The sequence below is a fragment of the Erpetoichthys calabaricus genome, chromosome 2 (assembly GCF_900747795.2).
Source record: "Erpetoichthys calabaricus chromosome 2, fErpCal1.3, whole genome shotgun sequence".
In the NCBI taxonomy this organism is placed as follows: Eukaryota; Metazoa; Chordata; class Cladistia; order Polypteriformes; family Polypteridae; genus Erpetoichthys; species Erpetoichthys calabaricus.
In genome coordinates, this window is record NC_041395.2 from 317,211,088 (window position 1) to 317,232,595 (window position 21,508).

Consider the following 21,508-nt stretch of genomic DNA (forward strand, 5'->3'; position numbering starts at 1 on the left):
CGTCAGGAAGGGGATCCGGTGTAAAATTTTGCGAAATCAATATGCGGACAACAATACAAATTTCCATACCGGATTGGTTGAGCCCCGGGTTAACAATGACAGCCACCAGTACTGTTAGCCAACAGGGTGCTGGCGAAAATTGGGCTAATGTTGGCCAAAGAAGAAGAAGGAGAAGAAGACGGGGGAGACGTGTCCAGAGGCAGGAGGAGAGGAGGAAGGAAAACTGAGTGGAACTGAGGGTAAGAACTTTGAATGTTGGCAGTATGACTGGTAAGGGGAGAGAGTTAGCAGATATGATGGAGAGAAGGAAGGTTGATATATTGTGCATGCAAGAAACTAAATTGAAGGGGAGTAAGGTCAAGTGGGTCGGAGGTGGATTCAAATTGTTCTATCATGGTGTGGATAGGAGAAGAAATGGAGTAGGAGCTATTCTGAAGGTACAGTATGTCAAGTGTGTGAAAAGAGTGTCAGACAGACACTCTTTTGTGATGATTATGAAGCTGGAAACTGGAGGTGTGATGATGAATGTTGTTAGTGCATATCCATCGCAAGTTGGGTGTGCAGTGGATGAGAAAGAAGATTTTTGGAGTGAGTTGGATGAAGTGATGAACAGTGTACCCAAGGGACAGAAAGTGGTGACTGGAGTGGATTTCAATGGACATGCTGGTGAATGGAACAGAGGAGACAAGGAGGTGATGGGTAGGTATGGTGTCAAGGAGAGGAATGAAGACGGTCAGAGGATAGTGGATTTTGCCAAAAGGATGGGCATGGCTGTGGTGAATATGTATTTTAAGAAGAGGGCGGAACATAAGGTGACGTACAAGAGTGGAGGAAGATGCACACAGGTAGATTACATCCTGTGCAGAAGAGTCAATCTGAAGGAGATTGACGACTGCAAAGTGCTGGTCTGTAGGATGATGTTGGAGATCAAGAAGAGGAACAGAGTGAGGGCAGAGCCAAGGATCAAATGGTGGAAGTTGAAAAAGGAAGACTGCAAGGTTGAGTTTAGGGAGAAGGTGAGACAGGCACTGGGTGGCAGTGAAGAATTACCAGAGAGTTTGGAAACTACAGCAGATGTAGTAAGGGTGACAGCAAGAAGGGTGCTTGGCATGACATCTGGACAGAGGAAGAAGGAAAAGGAAACCTGGTGGTGGAATGGGGAAGTACAGGAGAGTATACAGAGGAAGAGGATGGCAAAGAAGAAGTGGGATAGTCAGATAGATGCAGAAAATAGACAAGAGTACAAGGAGATAAGGCACAAGGTGTAGAGAGAGGTGGCGAAGGCTAAGGAAAAGGCGTATGATTAGTTATATGAGAGGTTGGACACTAAGGAGAGAGAAAAGGACCTGTACTGATTGGCTAGACAGAGGGAGTGAGCTGGGAAAGATGTGCAGCAGGTTATGGTGATAAAGGATAAAGATGGAAACATACTCACAAGCGAGGAGAGTGTGTTGAGCAGATGGAAAGAGTACTTTGAGAGGGTGATGAATGAAGAAAACGAGAGAGAGAAGAGGTTGGATGATGTGGAGATAGTGAATCAGAAAGTGCAACGGATTAGCAAGGAGGAAGTAAGGACAGCTATGAAGAGGATGAAGAATGGAAAAGGCGTTGGTCCAGAAGACATACCTGTGGAAGCATGGAGGTGATTAGGAAAGATGGCAGTGGAGTTTTTAACCAAATTATTTAATGGAATCTTGGAAAGTGAGAGGATGCCTGAGGAGTGGAGAAGAAGTGTACTGGTGCTGATATTTAAGGATAAGGGGGATGTGCAGGACTGTAGTAACTACAGGGGGATAAAATTGATGAGCCACAGCATTAAGTTATAGGAAAGAGTAGTGGAAGCTAGGTTAAGAAGTGAGGTGATGATTAGTGAGCAGCACTGTGGTTTCATGCCAAGAAAGAGCACCACAGATGCGATAATTGCTCTGAGGATGTTGATGGAGAAGCATAAAGAAGGTCAAAAGGAGTTGAATTGCGTCTTTGTGGACCTGGAGAAAGTATATGACAGGATGCCTCGAGAGGTGTTGTGGTACTGTATGAGGAAGTTGGGAGTGGCAAAGAAGTATGTAAGAGTTGTACAGGATATGTACGAGGTCTGTGGTAGGAGTGATGGATGCATTCAACATGGAGGTGGGATTACATCAGGGATCAGCTCTGATCCCTTTCTTATTTTCAATGGTGATGGACAGGTTGACAGACGAGATTAGACAGGAGTCCCCGTGGACTATGATGTTTGCTGATGACATTGTGATCTGTAGCAATAGTAGGGAGCAGCACAGGGTTGAGGATACCCTGGAGAGGTGGAGATATGCTCTAGAGAGGAGAGGAGTGAAGGTCAGTAGGAACAAGACAGAATACATGTGTGTAAATGAGAGGGAGGTCAATGGAATAATGAGGATGCAAGGAGTAGAGTTGGTGAAGGTGGATGAGTTTAAATACTTGGGATCAACAGTACAGAGGAATGGGGATTGTGGAAGAGAGGTGAAAAAGAGAGTGCAGGCAGGGTGGAATGGGTGGAGAAGAGTGTCAGGAGTGATTTGTGACAAATGGATATCAGCAAGAGTGAAAGGGAAGGTCTACAGGATGGTTGTGAGACCAGCTATGTTATTTGGGTTGGAGACGGTGGCACTGACCAGAAAGCAGGATACAGAGCTGGAGCTGGCAGAGTTAAAGATGCTAAGATTTGCATTGGTTTTTAACGAGGAAGGACAGGATTAGAAATGAATACATTAGAGGGTCAGCTCAGGTTGGACAGTTGGGAGACAAAGTCAGAGAGGCAAGATTGCGCTGGTTTGGACATGTGCAGAGGAGAGATGCTAAGTATATTGGGAGATGGATGCTAAGGATAGAGCTGCCAGGGAAGAGGAAAAGAGGAAGGCCTAAGAGAAGGTTTATGGATGTGGTGAGAGAGGACATGCAGGTGATGGTTGTCACAGAACAAGATACAGAGGACAGAAAGATATGGAAGAAGATGATCTGCTGCAGTGACCCCTAACAGGAGCAGCCGAAAGAAGAAGATCTATTAGACCTATTAGTTTATAACACTGCCAGATAAATTTGATTCAGTGTGGTGGGAGCAGCCGAAAGAAGAAGAAGATTGTACGAGGAACTGTTTTTGTTTTGAATTTTATTCCAGTGAATACTTCTGATAGACAGGGCTATGTGTCACATTCTGCCTAAAGATAATAAATGGTTATCAAAGGTGAACACATCAAAGACACATATTACTGCTGGATTTGTCAAGACTTAACATGGCTTTAGATTGTGCTATATCTGGGTGTCAAAAGGCCATCCTTGTGCTCCTTAAAGAAGTCTTCAAATCAGCTAGCTTGACAGCATGCAGCAATCAGCACACAACTTTACTCACTTACCTGATCAGGCTCAGAAGACTCTCCAGACAGTATCAGTCAAAGTAAGAGGTAAATGTCAACCTCTTTGTGAAAGATGATGTGGCTGCATCCAGTGTTTAATTCTATGTTACACCCCTTTAATGCCCCTTTGTACTTACTTGGAGAGGATGGAGTATGAGGTGAGTCAGCTTTCTGATTATCAGCCAGTATTTCAGAATCAAGAGAATCAATCTGCTCTGATTTGCTATTACAGCCTTTACTCTCCTCTGTGGAAACATGGGAGCTGTGATTATGCTGCTCTTCCGGGGCCTCCAACATAGGTTCCTTCTTACTCTTCACGGCCCAGTGCATAGACTAAGAAAGAAAGAAAGAAAGAAAGAAAGAAAGAAAGAAAGAAAGAAAGAAAGAAAGAAAGAAAGAAAGAAAGAAAGAAAGAAAGAAAGAAAGAAAGAAAGAAAGAAAGAAATTGGATTTTAGGATCATATTGACTGTCTCACTGCGGGTCCATCGCAACAGTAAGCAGTTAAGATTATAAGAATAACAAAATATTTACAATAATGAGAACGGGAAAAGACCAGCCCTAGAATTTGAAGTAGCACTTCATCAGAAGCTGATTACTATGAGAGAATGTCATGCTTTCAATTAAACTAGCCAATGAATACAGTAAAAAAATGCAATACTAGGAAATGACAATAAGCTAAAAATCAATAACGGAGAGCATGCTTATTTTTTTATGATAACTGATCACCTACAGCGTTAAGTCTACCTGAGGATCCAAGAAAATCTGGCGAAAGTGAGGAGCAACTACTGTTTTGATCCTTAAGAAAGCAGACATAGAGGGGGAGTAAAAGTGGCAATAATTAAGGAAATAAGAAACTTAAATGCTAACATACACTAATGTCTCTTTAGCCAAAGAAGCTTCTTTAATGTTTGATTAATGGGATGTTTACACTAAGCCTGGTTATGCACATTAAACTTAAAAAAGAAAAATTAGTATAGAACAAATAGCTTGCATAATGTTTGGTGTAAATATGGTTCCTTTCTATGTCTTTTAAGGAGTAACAATTTAAGAAATATTTTATTTTTTTGCAGCCCGTTCACCATACCAGTGTCCAATTACAGAATGGCAGCAAATGATGCAATACCTCGAATATACCTCAAATTCAGTTTAAAGGATTTGCTTCTAGTGTAAGTAAAAATGAAACAGCAATAACAAAAAGTTGATAAATACCATCAGTATTTTCTAATGTAAATGTTAAAGCTGCTCAGGATGCTTGAGTAAAACTCACTGAAACAACTGCAGTGATACATATTTTTTACTCTGCTTTTATCCCATGAATTTAAGTTAATTATGTGCTCCATGGAAATGTGCTAATTAAGAATTGCAGCCACCCAAAATTAACATTTTGTTCCATAATAATATTAGGACAATTTAATAATAGGACAACTTACTTTTTAAAGTGGTCAATACCCCCAAATACACACAGCAGAGGGAAGCCAATAGGAGAAGAATGATTGTCTTACAATGATTAAGTGGGGTCCTGACAATAATAGTAATAATAATAATGCATTTTATTTATAGGGCACTTTACATTTGTAGTTACATTTACATTTGTAATCTCAAAGTGCTACATACAAAGTTTAAACAAAGGCAAAACAAGTTAAAAACAGAGATAAAACAACAATAATTAGTAGTATTTTTGTTAATAAGCTTTCCTAAACAGAAAAGTCTTTAGCTGTTTTTTAAAACAGCCCACAATCTGCTGTGTTCTCAGGCTCTCTGGTAGGGCATTCCAGAGCCGTGGAGCAGCCACTGCAAAGGCTCGGTCACCCATTGTACGAAGTTTGGTCATAAGGGGGTGAAGGCAGTAGGTATTTGCAAAACGGAGGTTTCTTGTAGTGGATTGTAATATAAGGAGTTCCTTAAGATATTGTGGAGCATTTCCATGAATACACTTGTGAGTAAGCAGACAAAGTTTGTATTCAATACGGAGGTGAATAGGGAGCCAATGAAGTGACCGAAGGATTAGTGAAATGTATTAATATTTCCGCACCCTTATCAGGATCCATGCAGCACTATTTTGAATTTGTTGGAGCTTTTGAAGGCTCTTGTTGGGTATTCCGATGAGGAGTGCATTACAATAGTCTAACCTGGAGGAGACAAAGGCACGAACCAGCTTTTCAGCATTACAGAGGGAGAGGCAGGGACGGAGTTTGGCTATATTTCGGAGATGAAGGAATGCAATTTTACAAAGGTGATGGATATGTGTATCAAATGACAGATGGGAGTCTAACTTGACACCCAAATTTGTAACTGAAGGTGAGAGGGCAATGGTACAGTCAGAAAAGGAAATACAATTTACAGAGGAACGAAGTTGATGGGGGGTGCCAATTAAAAGAGCTTCAGTTTTGGTGCTGTACAGCTTGAGGAAGTTCTTGGACATCCTGGCCTCAATCTCATCCAAGCAAGAGGAAAGAGTTGATGGAGGTGTAAGGGAGGTCGAATCCAGTCTCACATAGAGCTGTGTATCATCGGCATAACAGTGGAATGAAATTCCATGCCTGCCGATGATGTGACCCAGGGGTAGCATATAGATGTTGAAAAGGGTCGGCCCAAGGACTGATCCTTGTGGGACCCCACAGGTGACAGTGTGGGTATGAGATTTAGCGTCCCCCAGGGCCACATACTCAGCCCTATCTGTGAGATAGGACCCGAACCACTCCAGAGCAGTGCCAGAAAGTCCAATTACATAGTGGAGACGATGGAGGAGAATATTATGACCTACTGTATCAAATGCAGCTGTGAGATCCAGAAGGATAAGGAGTGATGGAGAGCCCTGCTCAGCGGCCATCAGGAGGTCATTGGTGACTCTGACCAGGGCTGTCTCTGTACTGTGAGAAGATCAGAAACCAGATTGAAATTTTTCAAACAAATTGAATTTTTTGAGGTGATCGTGAAGCTGGACTAAAACAACCTTTTCCAAAACCTTAGACACAAATGGAAGGTTGGAAATCGGTTACACAATTGTATAACCATTTTCAGAACAGCTGGAGAAATTTTCCTAGGCATGGCAGTTGGATGTGTTCAATCTGTCCAAAGGTGAGCTACAGATTCTATCAGCTGCTTAACACTAGAAGTACCAAAGCCTACGAAAAAACTTGTAATCCCGGCCAACCTTAAATCCGTTCGCACCTCTCCGTCAGTGTCTTTTGTTTTGTAAATGTGTCGATCGACACAAGCAGCAAGCAGCCTGCTATCCTATCCCCACCACCGCTGCAGGAAGGGCAAAAAGCTCTACCAGCTCAAGCCTTGTTTATCTGGGAGTCAGGTACTGGGAGCTGTATAGGGTAAATAATATATCGTTATTTGGAACACATGCATTTCATGTGTGTTCCGTGTCTAAAACAATCTACGTAAGTGTAGGATGACAGGAATTGCAAGCAATGTTGAACATGTACCTAAAGGACAAACTTTTTTCATGTTTTAGTACTAACGACAAAATTTTGACTTGAAGTGTATAATGTGTGAGGACTGAATATCCAAATACAGTAATCCCTCCTCCATCGCGGGGGTTGCGTTCCAGAGCCACCCGCGAAATAAGAAAATCCACGAAGTAGAAACCATATGTTTATATGGTTATTTTTATATTGTCATGCTTGGGTCACAGATTTGCGCAGAAACACAGGAGGTTGTAGAGAGACAGGAACGTTATTCAAACACTGCAAACAAACATTTGTCTCTTTTTTCAAAAGTTTAAACTGTGCTCCATGACAAGACAGAGATGACAGTTCAGTCTCACAATTAAAAGAATGCAAATATATCTTCCTCTTCAAAGGAGCAAACAAATCAATAGTGCTGTTTGGCTTTTAAGTATGCGAAGCACCACGGCACAAAGCTGTTGAAGGCGGCAGCTCACACCCCCTCCGTCAGGAGCAGAGAGAGAGAGAGAGATAAAAAAATCAATACGTGCCCTTCGTGCTTTTAAGTATGCGAAGCACCGTTCAGCATGTCGTTTCAGGAAGCAGCTGCAGCTGCACAAAAGATAGCAACGTGAAGATAATCTTTCAGCATTTTTAGACGAGCGTCCATATCGTCTAGGTGTGCGAACAGCCCCCCTGCTCACAACCCCCTACGTCAGCGCAAGAGAGAGAGAGAGAAAGTAAGTTGGGTAGCTTCTCAGCCATCTGCCAATAGCGTCCCTTGTATGAAATCAACTGGGCAAACCAACTGAGGAAGCATGTACCAGAAATTAAAAGACCCATTGTCCGCGGAAACCCGCGAAGCAGCGAAAAATCCGCGATATATATTTAAATATGCTTACATATAAAATCCGCGATGGAGTGAAGCCGCGAAAGGCGAAGCGCGATATAGCGAGGGATTACTGTATCAAATAAGCACTTTCACAAAAGGTTCATGTATAACAAAACAAGTGCGCTTTTATTCTTTGTCTTGTAAGAAATGTGCATCTCCTGGTTAGCTGCATTAAACATCTCAACAGTTGGTCTTAAACACTCATTGGCAGAAGTTTACTTGACACAACAAGTTTGGGAAAAAAAACAAGTGGTGGAGCTGTACAAGTGTAACAGTATGAGTTCAGGAAAACAAATAAGTTGCAAAAAGCCAGTATCATGATATGCTGGAAACTAAATACAGCAGCATTTATGATATACAGAAAATATGGCAGAGCATTCAGATGCACATGGACAAACTCATCTAAATTTTTCCCTTAACACTTTCTATGTCTTTTGACCATGATAACACCAACTCTTTAATGAGAATACCTGAAGCATTACATTTTTCATCCTGCAAGTCAACATCCACAAGAAAACAGGCCCAAATGGAATTTAAGGATGCTTTCGAAAGTCTAAAGCATTGAATTAGCTGTCAGTTTCTTTGATATTTGTAACGCTTTGGTGAGAGAATCTGTGGAATCTAACTGCTTCAAAATGACAATTATCCCTTGACAAAATAAAAGTGGTCTATCTTAATAACTACAGACCATTTCGATACACTCTTATTGTGATGAAATGCTTTGAAAGACTGATACTGAGACACATCAAACAGAATATTTCATATACAGTGATCCCTCGCTATATCGCGCTTCGCCTTTCGCGGCTTCACTCCATCGCGGATTTTATATGTAAGCATATTTAAATATATATCGCGGATTTTTCGCTGCTTCGCGGGTTTCCGCGGACAATGGGTCTTTTAATTTCTGGTACATGCTTCCTCAGTTGGTTTGCCCAGTTGATTTCATACAAGGGACGCTATTGGCAGATGGCTGAGAAGCTATCCAGCTTACTTTCTCTCTCTCTCTCTCTCTTGCGCTGACGTAGGGGGGTGTGAGCAGGGGGGCTGTGTGCAGCTGCTTCCTGAAAGGACATGCTGCACGGAGCTTCGCATACTTAAAAGCTCAAAGGGCACGTATTGATTTTTTTATCTGTCTCTCTATCTCTCTCTATCTCTCTCTCTCTTCCTCTCTCTTCCTGCTCCTGACAGAGGGGGTGCGAGCTGCCGCCTTCAACAGCTTTGTACCGGCGGTGCTTAGCATACTTAAAAGCCAAAAAGCCCTATTGATTTTTTTTTTGACTGCTTGCTTTGCACTCCTTTGAAAAGGAAGATATGTTTGCATTCTTTTAATTGTGAGACAGAACTGTCATCTCTGTCTTGTCATGGAGCACAGTTTAAACTTTTGAAAAAGAGACAAATGTTTGTTTGCAGTGTTTGAATAACGTTCCTGTCTCTCTACAACCTCCTGTGTTTCTGCGCAAATCTGTGACCCAAGCATGACATTCTAAAAATAACCATATAAACATATGGTTTCTACTTCGCGGATTTTCCTATTTCGCGGGTGGCTCTGGAACGCAACCCCCGCGATGGAGGAGGGATTACTGTACTGTACACCACTTTCTATTTGCATATCAGTACATCCAGTCCACTGAGAATGCCATATATCTTAAAATTCATATCATCTTGGCACACATAGATAATTCAAGTGGATTCCCCAATGCCAGAATATTGTTCAAAGACTACAGTTCATCATTTAACAGCATTTTTTTGTTCTTTATTTCATCTTAAACAATTTCTTGTATTAGGAATTTGTTTGTTTTCGCATACCACCCGAGGTCAGAGCACAGAGTCAGCCATTATACAGCACCCCTGGAGCAATTGCAGGTTAAAGGGCCTTGCTCAAGGGCCCAGCAAAGTAGGATCTCTTTTGGCAGTAATGGGGATTCGAACCAGCAACCTTCCGGATACCAGTGCAGATCCTTAGCCTAATAGCCACCACGCTATTATTTTATTATGAACAATCACCAATCTCCAGGACTTGTGACTTGTAGGCACCCTCTGTAAATGGATAATGGAGTTCCAGTCTGACAGATCTCAGCACATGCAGACTGGAAGCATCACATTGCTTGAATGGATCTTCATCACTTCTGCTCACCTCTGACTGGGTGACTAAACACAACTCCAGCTCTATCCATAAATTTATTAGATACCACCATGAAAAAACTAGAAATATAATGAGGAGATTTACAGAGATACAATTGTAGCAGGGACACATAGGTATTGTTGTTTATAGTGTTTGCACCCAGTCGCGTCTCGTCACAGCACCCCATTTAAACTAATATGTGTCTGTTTGAATGTCGGGGATGAGAATCGGGGAAGGATGTTGCGGGGAGGCAGCAACCCCTGGACACATCAATAATGGAATTTTTTTCAGTTACACCCGGCTCTTCATCATTTAAACGATCAGGAGGAAAGAAGAGGAGGGAGGAGAGAGACGGAGATTTCAAGTATTAACAACCGATCAACATTATCCTGCTATTATTTACATTGTGCCTGGTTCCAGTTTGCTTCTCATTCTGCCGAAATCACGACAACACCATCATCGCCAGAAACCCCAGGGTTGGACTTTATTATCCACCATTCACTGAGGAAGCACAGTGAGGTTGTTCTGTTTTACTCAGGAGCTTCAAGCACATCCATTTTTGATCAGTAATGCGTATTCTGGACAGTGATTTATCCAGACTCAATTTCATGTTCATTGTCATTCAGTACTTATCCATCAATATTATTTGTGTTTTGTGTTTGTTATACGTTTGCAGGGGCAAGGGAGGTTTTGTTATTGTATATGTGTTGTTTTCATGTAGCTGCTTTAATGGAGGGATATATATAGATATATTTTACGTCGTGGATGTGTATTTTTGTATCTGTCATTGTATTGTATTTAATACATTCCCACATTTATTTTACATATCTGCTTTCATTTGCTAGTCTTTAACCGTTGATTGGGGAGGGGGGAAAATATTATCTGTCAGAGGTACGGCTTGGTATAGGTAGGTTTCCTCAGTAATTAATTCAGGCCACAGGTCCTGGTAGTGTGGCTGCCGGCTGGGTAAGGTGTCGGCCTTACACAATTTGCCTTCTCTTAAATAATTTTAGCAAAACTTGCGACTTAGACTTCAGAATACAGGGACAGACTGCACACCCATCTAGGGATAGTTGTTATCCACAGGTCATGAATCAACTTAACAGCTATTTGTTCTGACAACTCTATATGTGTTTCCTATTATTATCTGATGTTGCATTTAAATATATAACATTATGTTCATTGTCTTTTGTTTGTATCATACTATTATCAATGGTTTGTGGGAGACATGCAAGTAGGAATTTCATTATACTACATAAAACAATAAATTTGAACTTAATTTTGCTTTCAACATCATACCCTTACATCTAGTAGTTTATTGCAGCAGGTTCTGCACTGTTCATTTTTTGAGTACAGGCCTTAACAATCCATATATTTCACAATTGCACCCACCATGTTTCACACTTAAACATCGAAAGGACTTTGTCCTCACCTGATTCATTTGACAATGCTAGACCAAAAAAACTGCACAGAAAAATTCTAAAGAAATACTATTGCCAATTTTCTGCTGCACATGTAGCAGTTATATGTCACTTGATCCTTAAACAAGTTATTTAGCAAAACAGTGACTGTGTGGTGGTGCTATGGTCATGATCAGTAGCATGAGAAGGGAGAAATCGAATCCTGGGTCCTATGCAAACCCTAAAATGTGGGATTCCACCATTATAGTCTACGGTCCAACAGCTAAGCCTTTAAGCAGAAAATATGACTGCCTATTACAGACGCAAACAAAATGATTTCCTATTATGCTTTAAGTATTATGGACAAAGTGCAGTGAAAAAATAAATTGCTTTGAGGTGATTTATTTCAAACAGTGTACAATGAAAGAAGACAGCTGCATTTCAATGACTGATGAGTCATTTCAAGTGACAAAGCAGAGTGCCGGGAGGAATCTCATATTAAAGCACTTTTAACAACAGTATAATAGGAAATAAATTCTTTTGTTTTATGCTTTTGCACTGTACACCATAAATTAACTACTCTCATTTATTTTTAGCATATGCATTTAGGTCACGTTTGGACTGCAGAAACAAGAAACAGTTTCCTATCCCTAATATGATCTGGCCACCCATTGTCTAGCTCAGGAAATTTTGCCTGAGAAGTAACTTGCTCATATTTTGGATTATCTATATATTTAAGTAAGTGAGATGCTAAATGAAAAATAGACATCTTCTACTTTAGTCAACCAGCTGAGTCAGTGTTAATGAAGTATTCCTTTCAAAAGTTTCAACATATGTCCCCTTGCCCTTTTTGAAGAACACATTTAAAAATAACAATTTTGATTCATGGTACAAATTCCCTTCATTATTGTGAGCATTTTAACTACAGTCATATGAAAAAGTTTGGGAACCCCTCTTAATTCTTTGAATTTTTGTTTATCATTGGCTGAGCTTTCAAAGTAGCAACTTCCTTTTAATATATGACATGCCTTATGGAAACAGTAGTATTTCAGAAGTGACATTAAGTTTATTGGATTAACAGAAAATATGTAATATGCATCATAACAAAATTAGACAGGTGCATAAATTTGGGCACCCCAACAGAAATATTACATCAATACTTAGTTGAGCCTCCTTTTGCAAATATAACAGCCTCTAGACACCTCCTATAGCCTTTGATGAGTGTCTGGATTCTGGATGGAGGTACTTTTTGACCATTTTTCCATACAAAATCTCTCCAGTTCACTTAAATTTGATGGCTGCCGAGCATGGACAGCCTGCTTCAAATCATCCCATAGATTTTCGATGATATTCAAGTCAGGGGGCTGTGGCGGCCATTCCAGAACATTGTACTTCTCCCTCCGCATGAATGCATTTGTAGATTTTGAACTGTGTTTTGGGTCATTGTCTTGCTGGAATATCCAACCCCTGCGTAACTTCAACTTTGTGACTGATGCTTGAACATTATCCTTAAGAATTTGCTGATATTGGGTTGAATTCATCTGACCCTTGACTTTAACAAGGGCCCCAGTCCCTGAACTAGCCACACAGCCCCACAGCATGATGGAACCTCCACCAAATTTGACAGTAGGTAGCAGGTGTTTTTCTTGGAATGCGATGTTCTTCTTCCGCCATGCAAAACGCTTTTTGTTATGACCAAATAACTTAATTTTTGTCTCATCAGTCCAAAGCACTTTGTTCCAAAATGAATCTGGCTTGTCTAAATGAGCATTTGCATACAACAAGCAACTGTTTGTGGCGTGAGTGCAGAAAGGGCTTCTTTCTCATCACCCTGCCATACAGATGTTCTTTGTGCAAATTGTGCTGAATTGTAGAACAATGTACAGATACACCAGCTGCAGCAAGATGTTCTTGCAGGTCTTTGGAGGTGATCTGTGGGTTGTCTGTAACCATTCTCATAATCCTGTGCATATGCCGCTCCTGTATTTTTCTTGGCCTGCCAGACCTGCTGGGTTTAACAGCAAGTGTGCCTGTGGCCTTCCATTTCCTGATTACATTCCTTACAGTTGAAACTAACAGTTTAAACCTCTGAGATAGCTCTTTGTAGCCTTCCCCTAAACCAGCGTTTCTCAACCTTTAGGTATTTGCGACCAGAGTTTTCACAACATTTTTAATCGCGCCCCTGTAACGTTTTTTTGAAACTCTAATAAAATTTATTCCTATATTTTTTGCTGCCGATACACTGCTACAAGTTTAAAATTTTCCTACGAATAGCGAAATTACGCCACATATGGCAACATTTGCGCCCCCTTTTTTGTTATGGGGGCACGCCCCATAGTTTGAGAACTGCTGCCCTAAACCATGAGACTGAACAATCTTTGTTTTCAGATCTTTTGAGAGTTGCTTTGTGGATCCCATGCTGTCACTCTTCAGAGGAGAGTCAAAGGGAAGCACAACTTGCAATTGACCACCTTAAATACCTTTATATCTCATGATTGGACACACCTGTCTATGAAGTTCAAGGGTTAAATTACAAAGGTACCAACATTTTTGCACAGCCAGTTTTTCACATTTGATTTAATTTCATACAAGTAAATACTGCTTCACTAAAAATCTTTGTTCGGAAAACACCCCAGTACGCAGATGTTCCTACGAAATGAGACATACCACTGTTATCTTTTTTATTGAAAGTAGAGTCAATTATTATGCAGGCTGAGAGGGGTTCCCAACCTTTTTCATATGACTGTATGTTGCCCGTTTTGATTTCTTAAGCTAACAAAAATCAGCTCCCTTACATCTTCTAGAGAACAAAACTGCACAACCTCCCTTGACTTAACTCCATGCTATCCAAAATAACATCCTATTAGCCTTCTTAATCAGTTCTGTAAATTGTTTGAATGTAGAAAATCCACTACAGTGTACCAGTCATAAGGTGTGCTTTCAACTTTCAAACCTTCCATTATGCATTCAAATCTAACATTTTTGTTTCTAATATTTTACATTTATTTACATTAAATTTCATCAGCCATATAGATCAAATTCTGTTCAGGTCCATGTTTAACGATCCAAATGATAAACCTAGATTGTATTAACTGCAAAATTAACCAGTTTGTTACCTAGCAGCTCAGTAACATGTACTGTACGTGTAAAGAATATTCGGGTCATATTAAACAATTTGGAAATTACAGAGAACTAAGAAGCTATAAAGATTAAAAAGGTTTAAAAGAGAATAAACTTCTTTACATGGATAACATTTAACCAAGAGTCCTCACAGATGGTATTGATCACATATCATATATTTATTATCTACCACTTAACCAGATAGATAGATACAGTTAGGTCCATAAATATTTGGACAGAAACAACTTTTTTCTAATTTTGGTTCTGTACATTACCACAATGAATTTTAAATAAAACAACTCAGATGCAGTTGAAGTGCAGACTTTCAGCTTTAATTCAGTGGGGTGAACAAAACGATTGCATAAAAATGTGAGGCAACTAAAGCATTTTTTAACACAATCCCTTCATTTCAGGGGCTCAAAAGTACCGTAATTGGACAAATTAAATAACTGGAAATAAAATGTTCATTTCTAATACTTGGTGGAAAACCCTTTGCTGGCAATGACAGCCTGAAGACTTGAACTCATGGACATCACCAGATGCTGGGTTTCCTCCTTTTTAATGCTCTGCCAGGCCTTTACTGCAGCGGCTTTCAGTTGCTGTTTGTTTGTGGGCCTTTCTGTCTGAAGTTTAGTCTTCAACAAGTGAAATGCATGCTCAATTGGGTGTCTGGATTCTGGATGGAGGTATTTTTGACCATTGTTCCATACAAAATCTCTCCAGGTCAGGTGACTGACTTGGCCATTCAAGAATTTTCCACTTCTTTGCTTTAATAAACTCCTGGGATGCTTTGGCTGTATGTTTTGGGTCATTGTCCATCTGTATCATGAAACGTTGCCCAATCAATTTGACTGCATTTAACTGGATTTGAGCAGACAGTACGTCTCTGAACACCTCAGAATTCATTCGGCTGCTTCTGTCCTGTGTCACATCATTAATAAACACTAGTGTCCCAGTGCCACTGGCAGCCATGCACGCCCAAGCCATCACACTGCCTCCACCGTGTTTTACAGATGATGTGGTATGCTTTGGATAATGAGCTGTTCCACGCCTTCTCCATACTTTTTTCTTGCCATCATTCTGGTAGAGGTTGATCTTGGTTTCATCTGTCCAAAGAATGTTTTTCCAGAACTGTGCTGGCTTTTTTAGATGTTCTTTAGCAAAGTCCAATCTAGCCTTTCTATTCTTGAGGCTTATGAGTGACTTGTACCTTGCAGTGCACCCTTTGTATTTACTTTCATGCAGTCTTCTCTTTATGGTAGACTTGGATATCAATACGCCTACCCCCTGGAGAGTGTTGTTCACTTGGTTGGCTGTTGTGAAGGGGTTTCTCTTCACCATGGAAATGATTCTGTGATCATCCACCACTGTTGTCTTCCGTGGACGTCAAGGTCTTTTTGCGTTGCTGAGTTCACCAGTGCTTGCTTTCTTTCTCAGGATGTACCAAACTGTAGATTTTGCCACTCGTAATATTGCAGCAATTTCTCGCATGGGTTTTTTCTGTTTTCGCAGCTTAAGGATGGCTTCTTTCACCTGCATGGAGAGCTCCTTTGACCGCATGTTGTCTGTTCACAGCAAAATCTTCCACATGCAAGCACCACACCTCAAATCAACTCCAGGACTTTTATCTGCTTAATTGATAATGACATAACGACGGACTTGCCCACAGCTGCCCATGAAATAGCCTTTGAGTCAATTGTCCAATTACTTTTGAGCCCCATGTAATGAAGGGATTGTGTTAAAAAATGCTTTAGTTGCCTCACATTTTTATGCAATCGTTTTGTTCACCCCAGTGAATTAAAGCTGAAAGTCTGCACCTCAACTGCATCTGAGTTGTTTCATTTAAAATTCATTGTGGTAATGTACAGAACCAAAATTAGAAAAAAGTTGTCTTTGTCCAAATATTTATGGACCTAACTGTAGATAGATAGATAGATAGATAGATAGATAGATAGATAGATAGATAGATAGATAGATAGATAGATAGATAGATAGATAGATAGATAGATAGATAGATAGATAGATAGATCTTTTGTCCTCGGGGGAAATTTGCCTTTTTACGTAAGCTTTGTAAATAAATATGCACAAACACACACACTATGGTCTAAACACACATTAGAATGACTTAAGAAAAAGAAAACTTCTGACTTGGCAGTCCCAGTCTCAGTGAGGCATTATACCAATGTACTGCTGTTTGTATCAAAGAGCCCGAGTCACGTTTATGACACACTTCTGCTGAATAATTTGTTGGCTGAAAGTCCTGTGTTAGATGTGTTAGTGATGTGCAGCTTTATTCATAATGACACTCAGTTTTATTTTAATACTCTCCTTTGCTGCTACCTCCAGGTGATCCAGAGTATATCCCATAACTGAGCTTGCTCTTTTAATTAGCTTGTTGATTCAGTGGGCCTCTCTTGAAGTGATGTTACCAGCCCAGCACTACACAGCACAGAAAATCACACTGACCATTACAGAGTTGTAGAAAATGAAGGATGTCACTTCCCACATTAAAGGAACGCGGTCTCCTTTACAAAAAAAAAAAAGGTCTATGCTGACCTTTCTCATATAGTTACTCTGTGTTATTAGTCTAGTCCAGTTTGTCATTAATATGAACCTCTAAGTACTTGTAGCAATGCACCATGTCTACATCCACTCTCTGAATAGTGACTGGACATAGAGGCTGTTTGGTGCAGCGAAAGTGAATAATCACTTTCTTGGTTTTACTGATTTTAAGTTGTGGTTGTGGTTCTCTCTGCACCAAGAAACTAAATTCTCCACCAGACTCCTATACTCAGTCTGTTCTCCTTTATCAATACACACCATAAGTGCAGAATCACCTGAGAATTGCCAGTGACATGACCTGGTGTTGTGTTTATAGAGTGAAGTGAAAAGGAGACAAGAGTGTTCCTTGTGGTGCTCCAGTGCTGCTCGCATCCATAACAGAGACACAATTCTTGAATCTCACAAACTTTAGTCTGCCTGACAGATAGTCCATAATGCAAGACACCACAGGTTCATCCACCAGCACACTGGAGAAATCAAAAGACAGAATCCTCACAGTACTGCCAGCTTTATTCAGGTGAGAATAAACCCTGTGGAGCAAACAGACAGTTGCATCCTCCACTCCAATATTTGTCCAATAGGCAAACTGCAGTGGGTCCAAGTGGTCTACCAGTCATATAGTCCGAGACCAGCCTTCTCAAAGGTTTTCATGATGTGAGACGTACGTGGCACTGGTCTGTAGTCATTAGGCAAAGATGTGCATCTTTGGGACAGAAACAATGCATGATGTTTTCCATAACAGCAGCACTTTTTACAGCCCTAATATTAGACTGAACAGGTGACAGCAGACACCACAAAGATGGTCAGCATAACTTTAACAGCTTGAGGACTGACACTATGCGGTGGGACCTGTGACGCCTCTGGGCAAACCATTCCACCAATCTACAATTAAATCTTTCTATAAGTAAGTTATACCCAATATGTTAAAAAAAACTCTCTTGAATTATTGTATTTTTGTCAATCTGTGCATCCCTTGAATGAGAAGACTGCCGTATAATATAAATGGAATTGATCCATCAAATCAAAAGTGCTGCACAACATTGAAAAGCTTACCGTTTTTACAGAGTCACTGAGAGCTTCCCATTCTTGAAAGGGGATGCTGATTTGGCAGCGCCTCCAGTAGTCATATCGGGAACGACTGTCTTCATTAAGGAGGACATCTTTGGCTTTCTGCAGTTTTTGAAACTCTTCAACTATAACCGATACAAGGAACAAGTCAAAACAAACATTTTGAGGGTCACGTTTAATAAAGTTCATTAAGTCAAGACTCCTTTTCATCTACAACCATTACAGTACCCTTTGAAGTTCTTCATCTTCTTCTTAATTTTATGTGGCTTTCTGGTGAAAATATACAAGTAAAAAATAGATAAACTGGCAATTTCCTCTTTACTCTAGAAAATATACTCCCACATACAGGTATATCATGACAGACTAATTTCTAAATGTAAAAAAAAAACAAAACTTTCTATTTAAACTGCAAAAACATCTATAAGTTGCCTGCAAAAAATGATAGTCATCCATCATCAACACGTTTCTTCTTTATTTCTCTCTAATTCTGCAATGGTACTGCCACTATCTTAAGTAAGCTCCTCGTCCTGCCCCTGGAAAGAGACTTCAAAAATTGTATAATTTTATCATATCACTACATGTCTTGGTGGGGGTATCTGGATAATTGGCCTAGGTCAAACTGGTTTTGACTTTATTAATTCTAAAGACTCTGCAGCAAATTCTAAGGGACTTAGCGGCACCCTGAGGTTTATTACTTGAGAATTGACCACATGCTCTATTCACTTCATTTCTCTTCTTTTACTAAATTTTCCTTCATTTGCAAGACTTATATTTCCTAAATTCCTCCTATGGCAATAGCAAAGATGCATGAGAGAGATCTTAAGTACTCTATTACTAGACATTTAAACAGGTACAATACATACTGGAAAGTAATGTGGTGTAGCAGTTAAGGCTTTGGACCTAGGGCTTCAAACCCTGCAGTTTTAGATTCAAATCCTGCTGACACTGTGGCCATGAGTAACTCACTTCACCTGCCTGTGGTCCAATTGGAAACGTAAAAGAAATGTAACTGATTGTGTCTTAAGTCACTTTGGATAAAAGCATCAGTCAAATAAAAATATGTAAATAGTAAGTAGTAAGTAATAATTAGGGTTGACCAAAGGGAAAAAGGCATTCCTGTCAACTCCTGGGTCATCTGTAGTGTAGTGCCCTGGGTTATCTTGTATCACACCACACCTCACAGGTCCCCTTGTCTATAGACCTTGTGGAGGACCTTACTGCCATAACAATACCTTTCTCTCTTTCTTGGCATGTGGACATCTTGCAAGAGATGCTTCCATATCGTTCCATGGGCAATGCTGGGTCATGAGCTTGTTCTGCCCCTTCATTTCCTGCCTGCAATCTCCCGTTAATCTGGCCACTCATCACAATATTTACAGATGATTCTTTTCTGTTACCGATTTACATTTTAATTCTGTGTAGAATTTTAAGTCTGAAGTCAATTCAAGAGGAAGAATAATTGAGAATACATTGCTCTGACTACCTAAGCTTACATGTCTTTTGAATCAGTGCTTGGTGGATGCATTAATTAATGAACTCCACTGAATAGAAATTAAATGTTAGGGACAACACAGTTTCTCGGTGGTTAGTTCCTGGCTTCATGGAACTTGGTACATTTCATACCACCGTGAAAAGTTGCACCTTCTCCTTATTTCCTGATTTCACTTTAAATTCTTGAGAAAAGACATACAGGGGGGAAAACTATAGAACTATAGGGCTGAGAACTTAACACGCCTCACAGAATGTCCTCACTTCTTTTCAGGAGGAGGCTGGAAGTCAATCACAAAAAGCACAAGCTAGAAGGAAAATTAGATATACAGGAGAACTACAGTAAATTAACCCGAGTGGTCAAAAGTTGAAAGGAAGACTGTGTTCAGTGACACGGATACAAGAAGGTTGAAGAGATGCCCAACCTAGAGTACTAAGGTAAGTATATTGCAACCAGGTAGTCAGAACTCTGCATGGCTGGCTGCATCAGACACCCTGAACAGACAATAAATCACTGAATCGGCACTTAATTGAAATAGACGGTCATAGTTAAAAGCAGGTAATGGAAATAAAGAAATTAGTGTGACAGTTTAAAATCATTAATACATGGTCTTAGGAAAAGCACCATGGTGTAGTGGTGGTGTTGTTGCATTACAGATCCAGCCACTCAAGTTCAAATCACGAATATATGTGTTTTCTGGGTAGCATCTACATGTTTTCTCTATGTCTCTAAAGGCATGTGTGTTTGATTAATTGTTCATCCAACACTGTTCCATGAGAGTGTGTGGCTGTGTATGAGTGGGTCCTGTGATATACTGAAATTCTGTACAGAACTGGCTTCTGCCTTGTAACTAAGTGAGCCAAGATAGGCTCCAGCCTCCTGTGACCCTAAATTGGATTAAATATGCTTGAGACTGTTGTGTAATGTTATTTTTGAAAGGCATCATAAAAAAATAGGCTATGATAAGATGTATGCTATCTCTCCAGCAACAAAAACAATTTAGCTACTCCCAGGAGGTTTAGGTTTACAGGTTCAAATCTTCATGATTTTAGCATGCAGTCTAAATGAAAATGATGAGAAGTTAGTTATCTCTTAGTTAAGAGTGATAACACCCACAGCTTATTACTTTATTCTCAGGCTGATATCTTGCACTGGCAAAAAATACTCAGAGGGAGCTTGTCTTAATGGCAATAAAACCAAAACCCTCTTCAGGCTATGGCAAGAAAATGTGACGAGGTCAATGTGTCAAGCAACCTTAACTGAAGGACCTTTTCTTCAAAGACACCCTGTTATAAAGATATAAAGTGACATTTGGAAAAAATTAAGCAAGAAAAATAAATCAAAACTCTGCCTGGAAGCGCATAATCTGGAGCATTGATCTTCAAATAAAACAACAAAGAAAAGATAAAAGTCATATAAATCAACTCATACCTACACAAACTGTTAATTTCTTTACAAAGAGTGAGCAAGTTTCCTATTTTTCTTAACCTTTTTCATGAAGGATGTAGGTAGATGGATCTTATTCTAACAGCACTGGTTGAAAGGCAATATCCCATCATTCATTTTCACAAAGAACATATCTACACTATTTGCTCACCAACTAATCCAACACTCATTTCCTTGGCAGTCCCTAGACAAAGACCACTCACAGATGTCGACGGACTCCATAATTGAACTCAAATAACTGCATATTTTTTCCCAACAAGGAGTTGAAGGCACCAGCACAGCAAATATGCCACTCATTTTTTTAATCCATCCACTTTTCCGGTTTTCATTTGTTAGTGAGTAGGTGTGACGATGCGGGTTCTGATCCATGCTCCCATCCAGCTTCTGGGAGCTCACGACCCCGACACCTTCAGTAATGTCACCGATCAGCTGGACAGTGAAGCACAACAATGAAGCAAGGGGATGGTGCAAAAAGTGCAAAAGTGCTTTTACTTAAAACAACAAAAATCAAAGACAAAGTGTCCAAATAAATAGTGCAGTGTCTGAAAATCTTTAAATAAATAATCCAATAAGAACAGGTGAAAGGTGGAGGTTAAAATACGATAGAAAAAAATCATTTAAAACGGAGGTTAAAACAAG

General features: G+C 40.0%; 1 protein-coding gene across 1 annotated transcript in view; it reads right to left on the reverse strand.

Moving 5' to 3' along the window:
• The window catches only part of dnajc12 (DnaJ (Hsp40) homolog, subfamily C, member 12), a 71,244-nt gene that overhangs the window by 17,080 nt on the left and 32,656 nt on the right, over window positions 1-21,508 (reverse strand). Inside the window, exons 3-4 of the mRNA XM_028795917.2 lie at window positions 17,920-18,059; window positions 3,509-3,704 (exon numbers count right to left, since the gene is read on the reverse strand). Of these exons, the coding sequence (XP_028651750.1) occupies window positions 3,509-3,704; window positions 17,920-18,059 (336 nt within the window). The remainder of the gene's footprint in view (window positions 1-3,508; window positions 3,705-17,919; window positions 18,060-21,508) is intronic.